Source organism: Panulirus ornatus, chromosome 21 (genome assembly GCF_036320965.1).
Source record: "Panulirus ornatus isolate Po-2019 chromosome 21, ASM3632096v1, whole genome shotgun sequence".
Classification (NCBI taxonomy): Eukaryota; Metazoa; Arthropoda; class Malacostraca; order Decapoda; family Palinuridae; genus Panulirus; species Panulirus ornatus.
The window spans coordinates 3,667,130-3,685,176 of record NC_092244.1 but is presented as its reverse complement, the minus strand read 5'-3'; the positions used below and the strand labels follow the sequence as shown (position 1 = coordinate 3,685,176).

At 43.8% G+C, this 18,047-nt stretch overlaps 2 protein-coding genes across 4 annotated transcripts in view; one reads left to right on the top strand and one right to left on the bottom strand.

Annotated features, from left to right (window-relative positions):
• LOC139756274 (uncharacterized) overlaps positions 1–18,047 on the top strand; it is a 490,501-nt gene that overhangs the window by 268,266 nt on the left and 204,188 nt on the right. The window lies entirely within an intron of this gene.
• Positions 1–18,047, bottom strand: part of LOC139756275 (zwei Ig domain protein zig-8-like) — a 369,804-nt gene that overhangs the window by 286,826 nt on the left and 64,931 nt on the right. For both annotated transcript variants that reach the window (XM_071675506.1, XM_071675507.1), the window contains exon 2: positions 11,434–12,468. In XM_071675506.1, coding sequence (XP_071531607.1) covers positions 11,434–11,500 — 67 coding nt within the window. In that variant the 5' untranslated portion in view covers positions 11,501–12,468. The remainder of the gene's footprint in view (positions 1–11,433; positions 12,469–18,047) is intronic.

Here is an 18,047-nt window from a genome sequence, read left to right as displayed (position 1 = left end):
ACTTCTCTCCAGTGTGACGTCTCCTACCTTCTCCCCACTGTGACGCACTCGTTCGTATCCCTAGTGTGAATCTCAAAGCTTTATCTCCCAAGTGTGACTCCAGTGCACACACACTGGGGCGGTGATATTTTGGCACTGTTGTGTTGGCTGGTACTGGTGCGTGTGTGTTGGCTATACTGTAGTGGTGTTAATGTGGGAGGGAGGGAGGGGGACTATAGTGGTGGAAGGCCCCCGTAAGAAATCCTTTTCAACAAACATATATAAGTTCTTTTTTTTACCTCAGGTCTACGGTTTTGTCTCCCTGTGTTTGTTGTTTGTCTCCCCGCGTTTCTTGTTTATCTCCCCGTCTTGGGTTTTGGTCTCCCCGTGTTTGGTATATATGCATCTCCCTGTGTTTGTTATCGACGTCCTTGTATATATATTCCTCTGCTTGGTATCGCCCTTCCTGTGTTTGGTAATCATCTTCAGGTATCTGTTATCTGTCTCCCACCAGCTCGCTATCCCTGCCACTATCTGTGGCACTGAAGACACTCGGGGAGGGCGCTGCAAAATTGCAAACTGTTTCTCAAAGTATTGTTTCACTCCCTCTCTCATCTCTTATCTACTGTCATATATTACTTCTACTCTCTCTCTCTCTCTCTCTCTCTCTCTCTCTCTCTCTCTCTCTCTCTCTCTCTCTCTCTCTCTCTCTCTCTCTCTCTCTCTCTCTCTCTCTCTCATTCAGCCCACGATTGACCGTCTGACTCACACATGCAACGGGAAATGTGCCCGACCTTATCTCCCGCTGTCTTTTATCGGTGAATCGGTTAATTACGCTCGGGGGAAATTACCAATCACGTGTGACCTACTTAAAGGGTGATTCGCTCTGTGCTTGTTGGTGGTGGGAGGTGGCGTGAGTGGGTAGGTAAAGTGTCGTTAAGGTGACAGTGATCAGTTAATTGGTTGTTCGCGTTGACAGTATTTTTTTTTCCTATCCTGTAATTTGCTAATTTACAGTGTCTCATTTTCGTTTTCTTTTCTCTCGAAAAACTGGTTTGAATTTCAGGATAATTGTCTTTTAGTCCCTCCCTTAACACTGTCCCTCTGAGGGCCTGGTAGTGTCCCACATTGAGCCACTTACCACCCTAGCATGAAAGCCACTAATGTATTCTTATTGTTTCTGTGTCACTCCAAGAAAGGGCTAGTATTCCTTCAGATCCGCCTGTCGTCTGTGTCATACTGACGTTATTATCCGTTTGCACCTACGTGTCTGTACTTACCTGTACGAGGAGAGACAGAGAAGCCCTCTGGCACGCCCTTGGTTGGCTGGTTGTTTAGGCCTCTTGGCCTTTCCACTGGCAGGGGTCATGAAAGTCATCACCTGAAACGTTATATCTAACCATGGATTGGGCCTGAACCCCCCAGCGCTCCAGGACGTCCTTCTGTGTAGTTTTGTTTCCTTAACCCACGTCGGCAAGGCAGCTCTTGACGTGCCTCCCTTGTTCCCCCTCCAACAGAATAATTTGCAGAACGAGTCCCCCCCCCCCCTTGTGTGTGTGTGTGTGTGTGTGTGTGTGTGTGTGTGTGTGTGTGTGTGTGTGTGTTCGTCAGGTCACACTGTGAGAAATTTCATCTTCACAACGAAAACTAAAAATACCGCGAAACATAAAGGAACTTACCGGTGCCACAGATCCCTCTGTCGTCCTCTACCTGTCGCCAGGGTCTCTCTCTCTCTCTCGTGGAGACATGAATACAGTATAGACAGGTTATTACACACACACACACACACACACACACACACACACGCAGACACACACGGACGATAAGACAGACCGACCCTATGGCCAGAGGCCCTCGAGGTCCACTCTACCTGGCCATGTTAACTTTGCTTGGCCTGGGCCGCCCGGCCGCCCCCGTTGCACAATATTGGATCAGCGGTAATAAACGTGGGTCTTGAGCGGGGCCTCTGGTGGCCTCTGACTTGGCAAGTTTCTTGAGTCTCGCCTGTTTGACGCTGTTGACACGACGTGCAAACACGATTTTCGTGACTATATAAATATATATATATATATATATATATATATATATATATATATATATATATATATATATATATATATATATATTGTGTGTGTGTGTTTATCTTTCATCTACGTAGAATATAAAAAGTCTGTTTTCCCAGACTTGTAGCAACGGTGGAACAGACAGCCAGAGACGGTTCAAGCACGGAAGACAAAGACATGTAAACTGCAAAGGGAGACACAGACATGATATGACGTGGATGTTGAGCATTCTTAGATGATCTCCAGGCCTCTCTCTCTCCAGGCAAGCCAGGTCTCTCTCTCTCTCTCTCTCTCTCTCTCTCTCTCTCTCTCTCTCTCTCTCTCTCTCTCTCTCTCCTTCGTCTTCCCCTTGTCTCATTATTTCTACCGGTTCACCTCCTCCTCCCTCCTATATCACCGTCTCGAGGGAAAAAGTCAGTATTTTCTCGACCAAGTTTTTCCTCCTCGAGCAGAACTTTCCTGCTGGGCGCCACGCTAATGAATTCCATCCATCGGTTTTGGAATATCCGTAAATATTATCAGTCATCCTACTGCTACACCTCACGCTAGTTTCTCTTTCCAATTTTTACATTCTTATTTTCAAGGGGAGGGGGGGGGGGGTTGTTTTCGTAGCTATTAAATTTTCTGTGTCGATTCTTTTTCATCACTGATTTTCTTTCTTTTTTTTCCGAGACACACCGAAGGATTTTATAAGTGAGAAGAATACTTCTACATTCCGTCGGTGCAACTTTTCAGCTATACAGCAGTTGTTAGCTGTCACAGTTACTCCCCTTTAGATAGCTTTCTATACTGGTGATGCAATTTAGAAGCTCCATCTGTCTCTATCTGCGGTAGCATTTTATTGTACTACATTTGAGAACAACGGTACGACCCTTGAGCAAGAACGCACGACCCCTTAAAACGACGGTACGACCCATGAGCGCAATGGTGCGACCCCTTGAGCACGACGGTACGACCCTAGAGAACGATGACCTCTCCTTTCATCTGACTCTTGGGGGGGGGATGAGGTCAGGTCAGACACTAGGCTATCATCCCCACGGAACCTACCCTCGTCGCCTCCTCGAGGTCAGTCTCTCGTGCTCTGAGGTCGAACGTCGTGTTCAAGGGGTCGTTCCGTTGTGCACAAGGGTCTCCACGGCCTCGGACTGCTAATACACATTTCCATCATTGCCCAGTTGATCGAAGCGCGCACACCTATGACGTCTTCCCACACCTTCCGGGTAAATATGTACATGCAAATGAGATGTTAATAAACACAGAACGAAGGCCCTTTCAAATGTAAATAGGACACCAAGCCTCATTTAACTGGGGGTTATTAGTCCAGTAATTAGCTTATTGCCAGCTCCAGGGTGGCGTTTCAGTTTACGTCAGATGCTCATTAGCCTAGACATACACATGGACGTAAACAACTAGACATACACATGGACGTAACAAAAAAAAAATCTGCAGCATGAAAAGCCGACCGTCTCTTGCATAAAGTGTGTTTTGGAAGGGCAAGCCAGGTCTCTCTCTCTCTCTCTCTCTCTCTCTCTCTCTCTCTCTCTCTCTCTCTCTCTCTCTCTCTCTCTCTCTGTCTCTCTCTGTCTCTCTCTCGTCGGGTCTCCAGTGACAGGAGCCTCATCTTGGCCGTCTATGGCGCCTATACTATCTCTCCTTACCCACTCCAGCTCCCTCCCTAACCCTCCACTGCCCCCGCCCCACCCTTTACCCCTCCTCTCTCCAGCCTCGGCAGACAATCAGCCTCCTATCATCACGTGTTCCATCCAGATGCTGCCAATCTGGAGACAGATAATCCTTTCCTTTATCATAGTTTCCTTGGACGAAGATCCAATAGGACCCCCCCATTTATATAAAGACGCTGAAACTATACAGACCAGTTAGGGTTATCCAGCCAGTCACTATACACACGATTTTCGACCCCTAATTGTATCCTCGCATAGGTCCTTATGTTAGGGAAAGGCTACTACACGTACATAAAGTTCATTAGTTGGTTTTAATAAACAGGATTCTCGACAAGTACGTTTGGGCGAAGGCTGTGGCCTTCACTACTACAACCATACATGTCCCACTATGGCGGAAGAATAATGAAAATCAATACGGATCTTCGCCCCTATGGCTTGGGTGGGAGAGATTGTTTTTCACCCAGACGAAGCCGATTGGAGGATTAGATTTCGTCTTTTATGCTTCACCCAATCTTTTGATCGAGGATCAGTGAGTTTAGCCAGTCAAGTACCTTGTTAACCCCGACGCTCCCTGGCAAGCGTGGGACTCGAGACACTGACGGAGGTTCATCAGAGCGTGACTGGAGTGTTATATATATATATATATATATATATATATATATATATATATATATATATATATATATATATATATATATATTGTACACAGTCTATTTGATGAGACACAGATGGCCCGGGATCGATCGATAGGTAGATAAATAGATAGATGGTTATTTTTCTTCTTTTTAGACCATAAAATGAGAGAAAGTAACATGAAAAGCATCACAAGAAAAGAGGCTAAACATACTGTGATTATTTTCTCTCATCTTCAGATCCAGATTTGAATTAGAAAATGATTTGATCTGATTTCTTACGTAAGACTCTGCACTTTGATGATCAATTATCTCTTAAAATTCAACTCACGGGGCAAGGTAATGGACGAGCTAATAGGATTAAGATCATTTACATATATGTAATTTGGTGGGTTAAAGGGCGAAATTATCTTTTTGCCTCCTTTAATGATACTTTTACAACCCATGATGTGCTTTTGTTATATTCAGTGTTTGTGATCTTCATTGGTCAATATATGACGATTCGTTTGAAGAATTATCATTACAATGCAAGATATGAGAGCATGGTTCACTGCAAGACATGAGGGCATGTTTCACTGCAAGGTATGAGGTCTTGGTTCATTGCAAGATCAATATTCAGATAAGTTTTAGAAATGATCATATATATATATATATATATATATATATATATATATATATATATATATATATATATATATATATGCACCACTCGTCTAAATGCTGATCTTGAACTAAATCCTGAGCATCATCTTAATGCGTAGTATAAAATCAATCATAACCATCAACCCACAAACAAACTTTCTTCCCACCTTCCACGTCACACTTGACAACGTGTAACTCATCTGATCATTCTGCTCCACGCGTTCTTTATCCCTTGGGAGGTCGGTGGGGGTAGGAAAACTGTCCACTCGCCTCTTGCGTGCCGGAAGAGGCGACTAATAAGAGTGGGAGCGGGGAGCTGGAGACCTTCCCCCTCCTTGTATTGTCACTTGCCAGAAGAAGGAACAGACAAAAGAGCCCCCGGGGGGGGGGGGGGGGGGATGAGTTCCCGAAAGGCTCAGGCTGAGGCTCTCACTATTGCATGGCTATAACCAAGGCAAGAAGAAGGGGAAGACAGGTGTGGTGTCTGGGGTGAGGAACCTGGATGTTCTGGCTCTGAGTGAACCTCAGGTCACGAGGAAGCGGGAAGAGAGGTCACTGTACGCACAACGCAAAGATAAGTATGCTGGATGATATGTATATATTGAAGTTCCGACGGTGATGTATGAATGCGAGGCGTGGGCCTCGGACGCACAAATACGGAAGATGATGATTGTGTGCGAAATGAAATGGCCAACGACAGTACATGATTTTGGGGAGCCTGACTACGTGAGGAATGACAGCGTTAGAAAAGGTGTGTGGCAGTAAGCCGAGTATGACTGAGAGCTAAAGAGGGTAGGCTGAAATGGTATGGACATATGGAGAGGATGAACGAAGAGAACATGACTAGGAGGATCTGTATGTGAGGAGGGAACAAGAGGTGGGAAGAGGGGTAAAGAAGATGGAAGAAATTAGGATATAGGTAATGGGACCTGAGCATGCACAGTGATAAGAGGCGTACGTGCGTTGTAGAGAATTGAAGTGATGTGATATACAGGGAGCGACGTGTTGTTATTGGGCTAAACCAGACCATATGAAGTGGACAAGAGGAACAAGGGACATTATGTGAGGCCTTCCTGTGGATAAGGGGCTCTGATGCATTGTATATGATAGCTAGATAGTGGATGTGGACAAGTAACGTCCATGTTTCAACTGTTCCATGCGCTACCTCGCTAACGCGGGAAGTGGCGAACAAGTATGGAAAATTTATATATATATATATATATATATATATATATATATATATATATATATATATATATATATATACATATATATATATATATATATCGTTCACTCTAAATATCCCCGGAGATGCTGCCATTTAAGGAAAGTTATGTAGAGTCGGTGAATGCTCTCTTACACAACACGGCAATAGTATTGCATTAAGCTGCCAGGGAGCGCCTCACATCCCAGCAATCTGCAATTAATTCTCCTGTGAACCAAAATAGGAATTAACCCACCCTCATGTTTAGCCTCGTAAGGAATTTTGTCTTACGAACCTCGTAATTATTTTTCTCCAACGTAACTCCCAATTAATGTCCCCTTGAGCAAACCTGAATTAATTAATCCCCTGAATACCTCGGAATAATTAGCTCCTTAAATGACACAGCAACACTTTTTTTTTCCTTCTTTACGCAACCTATATTTAGCGTCCTTCTGCAAATATTGTGATAAATTCCATTACTCGTAACCACGTAATAAATTCTCTGTTACATATACCGGAATTAACTGAATATCGGGAATTGCATATTCTGGAGGGGAAAACCGGAGCTAAATTCTTATTTTGCAGTCCATACAAATTTTACTTTGCGTCTTGGAATAAATTAGCTCTTGTGTAATCCAGGTTTATTTCCCTGGCTCGTCCTACCTTGGTTTGGACAAAGCCCTTCCCGTATCCTTAAACCCAGGAATTTCATTAAACTAGATTAAGGTAATTGCTAAGCTAACAGCAATTTGAGAGACTCCATAAGCAAGCCTTGTAAGAGCCCTGGCCCAGAGATAAATGTTTTAAGAGATTTTCTCAGACGGGTTAGAGTTGGAGTAATTTGGCGCGAAGAAGAGCCAGGTTTGGCGTGTGGTTGGCGGGTTGGCGGACGAGATTTGGCGTGATTGGCGCGCTGTAGGTGAAGGCTGTCCTTCTGTCTCTCTGTACTGTCTGTCTGGCTCGCTATATCTGTCTGTCTGTCTGTCTGACTCTGGGTCTGTTTTTCTAATGTTTTCTCTCTTTCTGTATGTCCGTGTGTGTGTGTGTGTGTGTGTGTGTGTGTGTGTGTGGGTGTTTTAAGCCAACAAATATACAGACACCAAACCATAACCTGAAACTTGCAATACATAAAAGTGCACTTTACATGTGTTGATTTTGGTGGCCTTTTATACATAAGCTTCTGTTAATGTTCATCTCTGCGGAAACGTACCTGACTTGTATCAGTAAATGTTTTCATGAAGGTCTGACCTAAAAAATCTTATATATATATATATATATATATATATATATATATATATATATATATATATATATATATATATATATATATATATCCCTCTAACAGAACCATTTAACCAATAATATTTAAAACAATAGCGAATGACATCACTTCTGAAATATAATTCTTTTTTCCCAAGTGATCAGAGAGAATATAGCGAACCAAACATGTCTTTCAAAATTCCCCGGATGTATTTCCACTTTACGTTGGAATGCTTTGGCCATAACATGGTGGGTGGGTGAGGAGGATGTGTTGGCTGGGCGGACCCCAAGCTGTGGCTAACACGTACTGCACAGTGTCTGCATCTGCCTAGCCCTTAGCGCGAAAGGAGGCAGGTTTGGTAAGGATGCAGGGCAATGTCACACGAGCCCTTGGGGTGAATGACGGGTTTGGTAAGGGTGTAGCCCTTTGGGAAAAAAAGGGGGGTTGCTAAGGGTATATCTGACATACGTGAGCCCTTAGAAAAACGTTTTATTTTGTACACACACACACACACACACACACACACACACACACACACACACACACACACACAAAATCTTTTGACCTACACATACAAAGAAAAATAAACGAACCATCTCTTTGATGAAGACAACTGTTTTTAAAAGACACTGAAACAATCAAATCATCTCATGATGTGAAAACATGGTACACAAAAATCACCTCATGACGTACAAATAACATGCAAACAAAACGAACAAAAACACATTTTAAAGCAAAAACATAAACATATCCCCTATGGGAACACGTAACAAAAGGCTGGAATTCATATTCAAACTTAATAACAAATCGACTCGTAAAATCCCGCACTTTATGCCCGTGTTCTCTCGTATGCTGGCGTAGCCGTGTTCATGCCGTGTTGTCCTTGCCTGACATGACGTGGGAACACAGTACGTTCTTTACCACAAAGCAGAGAAGACTGAACTGAACACAGCAACTCCCACCACTTTCCTAGTAGATACGCAAGTATACTTCCCTCGCTTAGGACGTAGATAAAGCGTAGATATGCCATACTTTATGAAATGCATCACCAGAGTTTTGAACTAGGATGAAACTCCATTCCAAAGACAAAGGAAATAGTTCAGGATATGTTCAGAATATATCTCTGAACTAGCGGCAATAATATGTTGACATATTCAAGGCTCGGAAAATTTACGATCTCTCCTCCATGTGATACAAACTGTGCCCATGTGGATGCGAGATGATGTTTCACACACGTATGAAAAATGTGATATGAATATTAATATAATTCTCTGTCAAAGGAAAGTATATGTATTGACATATATTCTTCGACAGCAGGATTGGAACCGCTGCCACTCGTGTGGAAGCCGGGTACGTTAGCCACTTGGCTATGGAGCACACAATAGATAATTTACTATTCGATTGTTGATCGAACAGTCATTCCTCTATTATGGGTTCTATAGCTAAGTGGTCGGGGTCTACAGCTTCCACACAAGTGGCGGCCGTTCTAATCCTGCCGTCGGGGTATTTGTATGTTTATATAAGTAGGAGTCGTCGTGCTATGTTCGTTTCACACACATACGCTCACACACACACACACACACACACACACACACACACACACACACACACACACACACACACACATCTATGTGTGTATGTGTGTGTGTGTGTGTGTGTGTGTGTGTGTGCGTGCCTGTAAATTTTAGTCGGCCTATGTATGTGGAGATACAAGATACATCAATCCTCTTCCTACCACTTTGCAGTGCAATGACCAGTGGTGAATAGTATCTCCATGTCCTATACTTTCTCCCCCTCCTCCTCCTCCTCCTTTTCTATAGTCTCATATACATGCATACATCTGGGTGTTGTCCTGCTGTCCAAAGCTTCTCTCACTCACAAAGCATCAGAGGCAGCGTCCAGCAGCGACTGGGGCTTTGAGATGCACGTCTCCCCCCAGCGTCAGGGGTGTGGTGGTGGCCGCTAATACCCCTGGCTCCTCCTGCTTCTTATGCAAAAACTCTACGTCGCCACTTCCAGCAGCTTAGCCAACACCAGACTGGACTCCCCTCGGTCCTCCCACAGCTCGCCCACACTCCCTCATAAGCTTCTTTTTCATGTCCTCGACAAAATTAGTTTGCATTTCGTGGTTAAGGATGTAGTACACACACACACACACACACACACACACACGCGCGCGCGCGCGCGCGCGCTTTCCCTAGTTCTATACTTTTCATTTTCCGCCCGAAATTTTTTGCAGCAGAGCGCACGCCGTCACTCCTACACATAACAAACTAATGTATCAGTGATTTTTACGTCAACTTCTACATATAACGACATGGTCATTCTATCCTAGTCCCTTCCTACACCACCCAACATCCCACGTCCCTGGCTGGACATCATCTTGGTGCGTTTCAGTCATCCCACCTAATTTCTCCTTTGATGTCCTCCTCGTTGTGCCATCCTATTCGGCGTTCCCCTGACACTCAGTCCCTTCATCGCCCCTCCACCAGAGGTCTGTGTTCCAGGCTCATCCATGTTGTGCCACTCAGTCGGTTTCCAAAACCTTCCAGCTCTACCATATCACATCTGCCTCTGTTGATATCCTTTTGTTCCCCTATATCTTCCCTTTAACCACGCTAGGCTGTCGCAGCCTTCTCACCCCAGTTGAATACGTATTTAGGTTTTCCATAAACTGAAACTTCATCTTTTCTTTAATTTTCTTTATCTTGTTTAGATTCATTAACTTTTGACATTTAGTGACAAAAATGCCTTATGTGTCTCTCCTCCTGACGCTTTCATTTCACCTTGATGTTCCTTTTTCTGTCTCTCATATTCTGGTGCGGACGCATATCTCCCCAGCCACACTCACGGTTTATGTCAGCCACTCCTCAGTCCCACGATCGCTCAGTCAACAGCTCTGGATAGATCCTGGTTTCTCTCTCCACACGTGTCATCAACACACTCCTATTCATATCTTTAACACCGCCATCTAAACCTCACCAGGAACATACACCACTACAGGAACAGAAGGAATCTGAATGCAGTTTCTTTTCCCAGATGACTTGAGATTGTAACGAAAGCAGCCTATAATATGTATAGGTTTGGGTTCATTAAACATTTGACCCCACAAAATCCATAAACAGACCAAAACAATAGAATTGGAAAAAAAAACGAAAAAAATGGGCATATTAAAGCAAGGTCCATGCCTGACAGGAAATGGCTTCCTTCCCACACGAAGCTGCTCTTTTCCCATGAGCTGTGCCTCATTTTCTAGTCCTCTGTCTCTATCTTTCTTTCCCAAAATCATCCTATTATCCCACATGACAATGAGGAAGAGGATGAGAGGAAAAATCCATCTTATATCCTGGCACTTCATAACCCGTCTTTCTGGATACAGATTTTTTTCTGGAATAAATCACTGATGGAGAGAAACTTTTTATTTTTTGTTTTTCAACTTAATTCTTGTCATGATGAGAAGTAATGGCCATCCCATGGAGAAGGTACGACCTTATCAGTAACAAAAATGTACTCTAGTGCTATGAGGGAGCCGTTCAGTTTTAACTTTGTACAAAAATAGGATTCAGGATTCTAATTTCTCAAGCTCCACTTCTGACTAACCTAGTGACACAGTGAGGCAAGTCCTCCAAAGTGTTTAGAACCATAATTTTCCCTTGGGAAAATAAGGAGAAATACTAGAACTTTTATGGATTCAGCCCCCAGGGTTCCTCTGTTGCCATATCCACTCTTGGGGATCTAAAACAGCCACTCCCTCCAGGTTCTCTCCATTCGAACTCTCTCCCATGCTAAACTTAACCTTAGTTTAGTTCACATTAACTCTCAACTTTGTCTCCTCACACACTCTTCCAAACTCAGACACCAGCTTCAGCAGTTTCTCACTCGAATCTTCCTTCAGAGGACCGTAAAGCCTCATTAAAAACCTGATAGAATTAGAGAAGATCTTCATGCGAAGACTGGGATCCTGGCTTACCTTGTAAGAATATCAGGAGGAGAAGCTGAAAGACCTCTGTAAAGCGGACGATGGCGATGATGTCCATAGCTTCAACACGGTCTACGATCGTCGTAGAATGGGTCGAGTAAGAGGTGCTCCTCTGCGGTAGGCAGAGGAGTGAAAAGGGGGATGCCTTTTCTGGGTCGGGGTATAGGAAAGCGACCTCCTTTTCTAAGACCGAGGAGAGGCAAGAGACCTACTCAAGAGGATTAAAGTCTTTCCGAGATGTCGAAGACGACAACCCTCCTCCGAAGACTGAGAGGGCGAGAGTCTTTCTCAGGGGGAACGAAGGTCACTGAAGGACCTGCGGCAGTGAAGAGTTCCCGTCTCACCCGGCACTGCAGCCGTCCGTCATCCTTAGGAAAAACACTGCTACGTCACTGTCACTTCACTGGCACTCCCCCAAACTGTCACTTTCTCACTACAGTGTCACTTCTCAACCCTAGCTCACTGTCACTTCCCGGCCGTAATTCACTGCCACTTCCCGAACGTAAATTACTGTCACTTTCCGGATGGACCCCGCTGTTACTTCCTCACCCCACTGCCACTTCCCTGCAAGACCCCGTGACAGAAACTCTCGAAAGTTAGTAAAAGGTTCGCAAAAAAAAAAAAAGGCTCACAGGTTTTCGAATTTCTTTCGCCCTCTGACCTATGGATTTTTTCCTTAACTTTGTGATTTACAGTTTGTCCATTTATCTGTCCTTCGCCCACTTTGTTTTCGAGCTTTATTTGTTTTTGCTTTTTCCCAGTTCTTAATCTTTCCGTGTTTTTTTTCCTGTTTTTAGTAGTTGACAATTCGTTTTGTTCTATAGGTTTCTGACCTGGCTCCACTTTAAACAACCATTGGCACGGCTGTCAGATCTAATACAGGCTACGTATGTTTTCTAAGTCTGGGGTTCGAGATGCCTAGTTTTCAAGGCATCAGAAACCACTGTATTTCCTTTAGTCATCTTCATGAATGTGGTCACCTTAGGGAAGCATAGTCTTCAGGTCGATCCTCGACATACTTCAACTCTGAAAAGATACAAGAGACAAAAATACGTCAGCATTGGCAAAATAATAGCAAAAGGCGGACTCAGTAAAACAAAATATAGACGAAATGAATAAGACTGAAAAATATAAATAACGAGTGCCAAAGGAAAAGTCAGAAAATAAACACAGAAATCGGCGGGAAATAGAGATAAACATCGCAGGTGGATATAACCTAAAAGAACGACGCATGACGAACATAAACACTGAAATAACTGCAAGAGTTCCTGTAGATAAGCGACGTAAACATGGCGTCGGTTGGGGGCCCTGCGACGAAAATTTTATATAAGCGACTCTGGAAATTTTGGGGAAACCACTCAAGGGGATAAAAGTCTTAGGAGTTTGAAGAGGAAAGATAGGAGAAAAACCAAATGAAATTCAGATGAGAAAGAGAGAGAGAGAGAGAGAGGAGGGGGGGAAGCAGAAGAGTGCGTGTCTCAGAGAGAGAGAGAGTGAGAGTGGGGAAGTAGAAGAAAGAGAGTGTGTGTGTCTCAGAGAGAGAGAGAGGGAAAAACTTTCACCGACTTCTTTACTGTCTTGTGAAAGAGGAGAAAACTGGTGGGGGTGGAGTGAGGGGGATGGGTGGGGTGTCGGGTCATTCCCCACCAAAGCCCACCATTGTGCTTGCCAACTGGTAGAGAATAGGAATAGTATTGTAAAACTTTGAATGACTGGTCTCAAACTATCGGCAGCGTTCGACTTTAAAGGCCCCGGTCTCTAAATACCGCCAGCACTCGGCGTCAAGATACGAGCTTGTAAATTTCGCTTTTACTCGGCAGTTCCAAGAGTCCAGCCCATAGATTTTGTCTTTACTTCACGTCTTGGCAAGATAAGGCCCGTAAATATCGACTTTGTTATAATCTGAAGACTTTATTATATGGTCTGTATACATTGCATTTATTGGAAGGTAAAAATACGTTTGCAATTATATATATATATATATATATATATATATATATATATATATATATATATATATATATATATATATATATATGTAACGATTTAAAAGTACTGTTTTTGGGTTCTCTTGGGAGATGCAGAGCGAGGAACAACTTGTCAAAGGTGTGCAGATGAAAAACAGGGATGTTGATAGATAAAGTTTGTCGAAAAGATAAGAATCTTCGTCCCAGGAAAGACTATTTTGATGTTCCTTGAGTACAACTGTGCGACCTTTTGAGCACGATGGAACGATCCTGGGGAACGACGGAACGACCCTTAAGTTACAACTGCGCCGACCTGCTAATCACGGTAGCAAGACCCCTGGGTGCGACAACGCGACCCTTGACTGCTACTCAAAAAAGAAAAAAAAAAAAAAATCGGCGACTTTTGAAGTGAAGTTATTTTCAGCAGCGTATAGTGAACCCTGGGGGAGGGAGGGGGGGGTCATACCGTTACGTCACGTGTGCAGAAAGATCCTGATTACTATTTTAGGAAATACACTTAAAGATTATCGAGTAGAAGTCTCCCTAAAATCATACCTCGGTAATCAGTTGAAGGCTTCAGGAGTTCTGCTTTAAGTAAGACAGGAAGAGAAAAAAAACTGTACACTGCCTCTCTCTACTCTCTATAACTCTCTCCCCTCCCTGCGTCGCACTCACCCTCTCCCTTAAAAAGAATTCTCCCCTCTCTTCCACCAGTAGTCTCCCCATTTACCAATCTCCCCATTAGTATACCTCACTGTTTTACTCCGCTTAATAGCCTCCCCATTTACCCATCTCCCCCTCTCCTCATTCGTAGAACTAACTGTCTCCATGTCTCCTCCCTAGTTCCTCTCCCTGTCTTTCCCATCACTCTCCCCCTCTCCCGGGGTTTTACACTCTCCCCCTTTCCCAAGGTCTTGAACTCTTCTCATCTCCCAGGATCCTGCGATCTCCCCTTCTTCCCCCGGGTCTTTCTTTCACCCTTCCCTTATCTTGTCTCCTGTGCAAGGTCTCGAGATAAGGGGAAAAGATGCTAAAGTGTTGTAAACAATAATGTTCTGATGATAGTGATAATAATGATAATAATAATCATTATTATTATTATTATTATTATTATTATTATTATTATTATTATTATTAATATTATTCTCATCATTAAAAGTAGTAATAGTCGTCGTAGTAGTAGTAGTGGTAATAGTAGTAATATTCATCAAATATCCGTACATGTTTCACAACACTGCACAAGAGAAAATCAATTCGTCTTTATATTTAAACACCAACACGGAAATGCCTCACTCCATTCACAGTCAAATTATCACCTACCACCTACATAATTCCTTCACTTATCGTTACGACCTTGAGCAATCATACATCCTTGTCGATTATATAATTATTTTTAATGAAAATGAAGGCATCAACACGCGGAAAGGCAATATATATATATATATATATATATATATATATATATATATATATATATATATATATATATATATATATATAGACAGATGGGCCTGGTTCCTGGCTGGATTACCCTCAGCCCTGGGGAGTGACAGCAATATTGCGCTCCTCTGTGTTGTTGGCAGTGGTGGTGTTGTTGGTAGTGGAGGTGAGTTTGTTGGCAGTCGTGGTGTTGTTGTTGGTTGTGATGGTTGATATTGTCGGCAGTCGTGATGTTGGTAGTGGTGGTGATGGTGGTGGCACGAGCGGTGGTGTTACCATGTGAAGTGTTGGCAAGGATAGTGTTGCTAGAAGATCTGTTGGCAGATGAGATATATGGTGAAGGTGTGGTGGTGGTGGTAGGGGTATTAATTGCGATGGTGACTGTGGGAGTGTTGGCAGTAGTAGTATTAGTGGTGGAAATCGTGGTGAAGGAAATGGGAAGTGGTGGCTGTATCAGCGGAAAGTGTTGATGGTAGTGGTGGCATTCACCGTCGTCCTTGGCATGAGTGGTGTTGGTAATCGTCGTGGCTGGTGCTGGCAGCAGTGATGATGGCAGTATTGGCGTTGCTGTCAATGGTAAAGGAAGGTGTTAGCACCAGGGGTTCTAGTCACGCAGTTGTCACAGAGGCCTTGCGCTGCTGGTTGGTTGGCAGGTGTCGGTAACAAGGGTGATGGAAGCGGAAGCGCTTAGATGCATGCGATGGGTGGATCAGGAAGGGTGGAAGTAGGAGGTGTTGGCAGGAGAGGGAGGGAGAGGGAGGGTAGCGATGCTGGCCTGGGAGGGAGGAGGGAAGAGGATCTGGGAAAGGCAAGAGATACCACCTTGAAGTCTGCAAGCCACATTAACCAGCTTTATGGGTTTCCCTTCTACGTGTAATTCTCCGGCAGGAGTTGCGAACACCTTACGTGTGTCGGCAGGAGATGCGACGCCAGATAACTCTGATAAGGTACACGGTCTTCCCGTCCCACACGCTCTGAGGCCTCCTTGAGCATAACGGTACGACCCTTGAACACGACGGTACGATCCTGAAGCACGACGGTGTACCCTAGCGTTTCTCCCTACACACCACTGTGTACCCTAGCGTTTCTCCCTACACACCACTGTGTACCCTAGCGTTCCTCCCTACACACCACTGTGTACCCTAGCGTTTCTCCCTACACACCACTGTGTACCCTAGCGTTCCTCCCTACACACCACTGTGTACCCTAGCGTTCCTCCCTACACACCACTGTGTACCCTAGCGTTCCTCCCTACACACCACTGTGTACCCTAGCGTTCCTCCCTACACACCACTGTGTACCCTAGCGTTTCTCCCTACACACCACTGTGTACCCTAGCGTTCCTCCCTACACACCACTGTGTACCCTAGCGTTCCTCCCTACACACCACTGTGTACCCTAGCGTTCCTCCCTACACACCACTGTGTACCCTAGCGTTCCTCCCTACACGGGCAGTTTACCGTCAAAAACGTCAAGTTGAAATCATATTATCCGTGTGAGTGTGACGTCATATCCCTGCTCGCTCAGACGCCCCCCCTGGTGTATGCACAGCACAGCGAGTGTGAGTGATAGCTAAAGTCTCTAGCTTCACTACACCTTAAAGTTTCTGTTATTAACTTCAATAGAAGAACAAAAATCTTGCATGATACTCTAAAAGCAATATGTGATAAAAGCCAATTATGTTAATGTTATATTTACATAATGATGATATAATGGAAGGTGTGGGATTGTTGTGTATGCTGATGACGGCCTGGCGTGGGTTACTGTGTGTGTGTGTGTGTGTGTGTGTGTGTGTGTGTGTGTGTGTGTGTGTGCACTCGGTTACACAGCAAGAGACAGATCAGCTTTATGCTTAACCTCCTGGTGAGTCTCGATGTAGTGGCTGGATAAACGTTTTCACCTGCTGTATATGCTGATGATGCCGAAGCCATAGGTAGATCTGTGTTGATGATGGCGTTGAAAGGTGGGAGCGCCTTGATGGCGTCCACGTTGCCTTAAGGCCAGGTAAGGCTGCTCATGTATGGTAATGATGTAAGATTTCGATAACATGAGTGTACTTACGAAGGTATGCCATGAATAACAAGGAATTACGAGAGTAAAAAACGTTGGTAAGCCGTGCAGGGAATAATACTGATGATGATGATAATAATAATAATAATAATAATAATAATGTAGACTTGGCAAATGTTTCGTACCACTGCGAAATCTGACAAGGAGATAAATGGTCGGCTTTATATCCTCTTCTACTTTCTATAGCCGCTGTAGTTCTCACTCACGCCGCTGTGGCCTGATGGCGCTTGCTCGTGATTTGCCCCAGTAATCAGCTTTCCGATATGTTTACGAGCGCCAGCGATAATTTTTGTAACGGGTTATGCGCTCGTGCGCTTTTTTTATGGGCGTTTTGCAGTGGATGGCAGCTACTGGGTTTTTGTTTCGCTGTATCAGTGTTTTACTTTGCTTTTCTTCTCTCTCTCTCTCTCTCTCTCTCTCTCTCTCTCTCTCTCTCTCTCTCTCTCTCTCTCTCTCTCTCTCTCTCTCTCTCCTCTCTCTCTCTTTACGTACGCATCTGAAGACACGTTTAAAAAAGGCGTACACACACACACACACACACACAACACACACACACACACACACACATCAAGCATTCGCAAAGACAGACACGCAGACGACCAAGCATACAAACATATATATTATACACAAAAGTATTAATCCCGCATTACCAACCAAACTTTGGCGCAAAAAGTATATAATCTGATTTTCTTCGCTAACTTGGAGTGCTTTCCTCGGACGCCTGAAGTAAAAAGTATTAGTTTTTTCAATTACTTTGGCTTAACTCTCGGATTTCACCGACAAGAAAATATCAGTTCGAAAGTTTTTCCACTACTTTGGTGTGGTATCTTGGCCATTGAGGCTAGAAAGTAATGTTTTAATCTCCACTACTTTGGCAAGTCTCCTCCCGTTCATAAAGACGAGAAGTTTTAAAACTATTCTCTATTTCCCCTCGTGCCCAGATCTTCAACGCAATAAAGTAATACTTTTCCCCTGTTACGTTAGTAAGGCTCTCCAGATCACGAGGCAAAAAAGTATAGTTTTATAACTCCATTACTTTGGTAGAGTTCTCGCTACTTGAAAAAAATAATGTTTTAATAATTTTTTTATCCTACTTGCCTCAGCGAACTAATTATGAAGTTATTTAAA